Source organism: Benincasa hispida, chromosome 9 (assembly GCF_027475165.1).
Source record: "Benincasa hispida cultivar pf3 chromosome 9, pf3_genome.v1.1, whole genome shotgun sequence".
Classification (NCBI taxonomy): Eukaryota; Viridiplantae; Streptophyta; class Magnoliopsida; order Cucurbitales; family Cucurbitaceae; genus Benincasa; species Benincasa hispida.
The window spans coordinates 40,345,243-40,349,129 of NC_143486.1; the positions used below are offsets into that span (position 1 = coordinate 40,345,243).

At 31.6% G+C, this 3,887-nt stretch overlaps 1 protein-coding gene across 1 annotated transcript; it reads left to right on the forward strand.

Moving 5' to 3' along the window:
• The first annotated feature begins 3,252 nt into the window (after nucleotides 1–3,252).
• On the forward strand, nucleotides 3,253–3,660 carry LOC150033807 (uncharacterized). The gene has a single exon (XM_090317082.1). It carries the CDS (start codon nucleotides 3,253–3,255, stop codon nucleotides 3,658–3,660), a length of 408 nt encoding a protein of 135 aa, XP_090173208.1.
• The last annotated feature ends 227 nt before the right edge of the window (nucleotides 3,661–3,887 follow it).

Genomic DNA, 3,887 nt, shown 5'->3' on the forward strand with positions numbered 1-3,887 from the left:
TCAGGAGATGTTCTCCCGACGGATATATCCCGACCAAACTCCCAGCGACTAGTTTGTCGTCAAGAGTGGATCTCCCGACACATTTTTTTTTACCATTTTTCGGCGACTTTAAGCGTCAAGAAAGGGGTGTTTTCTTGTAGTGTCCTTTGCCTTGTGGACGTAAGTAATGCACAGTTAGTGAACCACCTTCTTATGATTGATTTTGGAATGAAGGGTAAAATTTTCAAAGGAGAGCAAGATAAGACTGAAGGGATAAACCCAAGGACAAATTGTGTCTAGTCGTTCTCGACCCCAATCGAAGCCGACATTTATATTAGCCGAATGGCCAAAGACCTAGCATAGCCTAGTCTTTAAGGAATGAAACCCTAGTGTACCTAGCAAGGAAGTTGGGCTGGTTAGTCGAGGCTAGTCGAGGCTTGGAGTTCGATAAATAGGGCATGCTAAATGCACACCCTTGCCCTTTCAACTTGAGAGATAACCAAGATCATCTAGGATTAGGAAACTCATACCCTAATCCTAGTACCTTAGTTGGACTAAGATAAACCTTGGATTAAATCCTCTATAAATACATATTATAACACCATATGAGGTAACATAAACTTTAGACTTCTTTTCTATTCTAGAATGATTTTGTAGGTCCTTCCTTCCTTCCCAAAAATTACAAATTTACCATTGATATGAGATCAGGTGTATTATCCCTGCCAAAATTTGGCATCAACAAACCTAAATATCTGTGTAGTTCATCTTCTTTTCTTTATTTGTCAAACCCATAATAATCTCCTTGTAATATGTGGGATAAAGGATTGAATTTTAAATCTCAAAGTTGATAGTATAAATTCACATCAATTGAACTATGTCCATGTTGACGTCTTTTGCGGCTTGTCATATAGACAAGACCAATTGTAGTTGAATTTGTTTGTATTTAATCCTTCCTCCTACATAAAATCAAAATAAATTGAGGAACATAAATTCAACATCTCTCCATTAGCCAATTAGATTTAAACATATGCATGTTCTTCCATGCATATATCATATTGACAGATAATTTGCCCTATATATATATTACGTTTTCAGTAAATTTCAATCAAATCGCAACAAAATGATTATAATGAAACATTTAGATAAAACGCTGTTGACTCGGTGGAATTCATGTGCGTTAAAGTTTCTGGGTCATATTCTAAATCAAATTAGTCATTAAAAGGGATTTACAAAAGTTACGTAACAAAAGGAAACGAATAAAGAACAGAAGAATAGGAAGGGGAAGGAAAGCCTATTGTAATTAAGGAAAATGAATAAAGTTTCTTATAAGACAATGACATGTTACAAGAATTTCAATTTTGTCACTCAATCTTCTATTTTATGACAAAAAAACAAAAACATCATCGATTTGTTAGTAATTTCCACTAAAATATCTCAACAAATTTAAAGATTTAAGGGGAGAAACTAATTCTAAAATATGTTTAAGAGCAAAATTGATACTAAATCAAATGTATCCAAATTCATAACAAAAAGTTTTTGTTTTTTTAGCAAATTAAAAGATAATGTAACAAAATTTAAAGGAAAATTTTCATATATTTTTTTTTCGAATTCCATCTTATCTTCTTTCTTCTTTTATAACAAAATATATATATATATATATATAGTCCCACAACTCTACCTAAATCTCAAGAGCATAGTAGGGAAGTCTTTGAGGTGGTTCACAGTAATATCAAGTGAAGATAGCATCTATACAAAAGAAAACGTTTTCTTGAAGAGTTCATCAAAGATATGTTATGAAAACCCATTTTTTAAGAAGAGTATGCTTTAGTTTTTGCCAAATAGTGAATTAGAATGCTTATGGATTCTTGATACTTCCACTGCATGTTGTTTAACTCTTTCAATTGATATCAAAGCATCTTTTAAGCTTTCAATTCAGTCTAATTATGGCAAGGTGGGTGTTTTTTCATGAGATATATGAAACTGTTGCACTGCTATAGTTTTCTCTATTTGGGCATCTTAATTCTCTTTAATTTCTCAATTAAATTTATATACCTTTAGTCAATCTTTATACCACAAAATAGAGAATTTGTTTTTGTTTGGCAATATGAATCTCCTTACAAATGCATATAACTATTTATAGAGAATAGATATAGGCTAATGAATTATTCAATTTTGTATATGAAAAGATGAATATTTATGCATTATTTTGAAAACTTTATATATTCCCACTTAAGCCAAATGTCCTTTATTGGACCCTTCAACTTTCAAGCCAAAAAATTATTGGTTATAAATTAATGTAATTAAATAACATATATTGTGTAAAAAAAAAAAAACGTTTCCATTATATCAATTATTATAAAATAAAAAGAGTAGTAAGTAATTTACATCATTAATTATGAATAAATTATTGGTTAATGTTATCCCTAAATTGAATAGAAAATGAAAATTAGAAGAAACGACGCCATTTTTACGAAATTGTATAATATTTATTAATAAAAGATGTTGTGTATGGACCTGAAAATTTGAAAAGATAATCAATAGTTATTGTTAATTCTATGTTTTTATATTAAATAAATAATTATAAATCATAAATGAATTCTAAAAAATATACAATTAAAAATTTAGAACAACAACTAAGTTTTATCTTAAACATTGGACAATGTTGTAAATTTAAGATTTGCTGAGGAGACAAAGTAGTCCAAAAAATGATTCTTCCCTCAAGCTACTTTTTAAGATAGTATGTTGTGATATTGCACAAAGAGTAAAAAAAAAGAAAAAAAAAATCGAACTTAAATTAAATGGCAAAGTTCAAAGTCTTTATATAGATATATGTTTTGAGTCTAATTTTGATATGATGAAATAAGTCAAAAATGAAATATCTATATATATATATATAAAATATGAGATAAGATAAGATTTAATCCTAATTTATTTGAGATTAGGAAAAATTTATATCTTAATCTAGCAAGATTAAGATATATCTTGAATCAAATTCTTTATATATACATCATCATAGCTCTCTATTAACAGAATTAGTTTGAATTTTCTGAATATTTGTTTTTTTTTTTTTTTTTTTTTTTTTTTTGATTTACTTTAACAAATTTATGTTTAAATCCTTTCATATTGTTGAGGTAAATTTGTTGTATGCGTTGGTGGGAGGCCTACTATAAATGGGACATCATTTTAGAAGTTCATGAGAATTCAACTTATATATTTGTGTTTCAATCTTGGTATCAAAGCTTCCTGACCCACATACCTCTCTTCTTCTCTAAAATGGCTTCATCTTCCCAGCCTACCCCTGCCTCAGCCGAAACACCATCATCTGTTGTCCAAACCACAACCCTCGAAATTAATCCTGACTATTTGCATGGGAATTACAGGGATCAGGTACTCATTACCTTAATAAATGCCGCACTCTCTCCATTTGCTTTCTCACATATCACCTCTGTGACCACCGCTCGTGAGCTTTGGATTAATCTTGAAGATCGGTCTTCCTCCAAAACCCCTTCAAGCTTGCTTGAACTTCGATTCACACTCTACACTGTAGAAAAGGAGAGCTTCGAAATCGTGGAACATTATTTCCGGAAAGTAAAGGTTCTTGTCGATCGCCTTAGTAGACTTGGAGTCGATGTGGATGACGAAGAAACACTGTTACACATCCTGAAAGGCCTCCACGTCTAGTTTAACGCCTTTCAAACATCCATTCACACACGAGATACGATTCTCTCCCTCTCTGAACTCGAGGCTCTCCTTGAAGCCATAGCCAAAACCATTGTGACAAGCCAGGCGACCGTCGAACCTTCACCGACTGCAATGGCTGCCTACCGCATTGTTTAGAGGACAAGGGCAGTTTGGTTCACCGGGAAGAGGACGAAATTTAAGGGGTTCTTTTTCAAACCCTAATTACA

What these genes read in the sequence shown, in the direction of transcription:
- LOC150033807 (XM_090317082.1), top strand. Translation starts at nt 3,253, where the DNA reads ATGGCTTCATCTTCCCAGCCTACCCCTGCCTCAGCCGAAACACCATCA.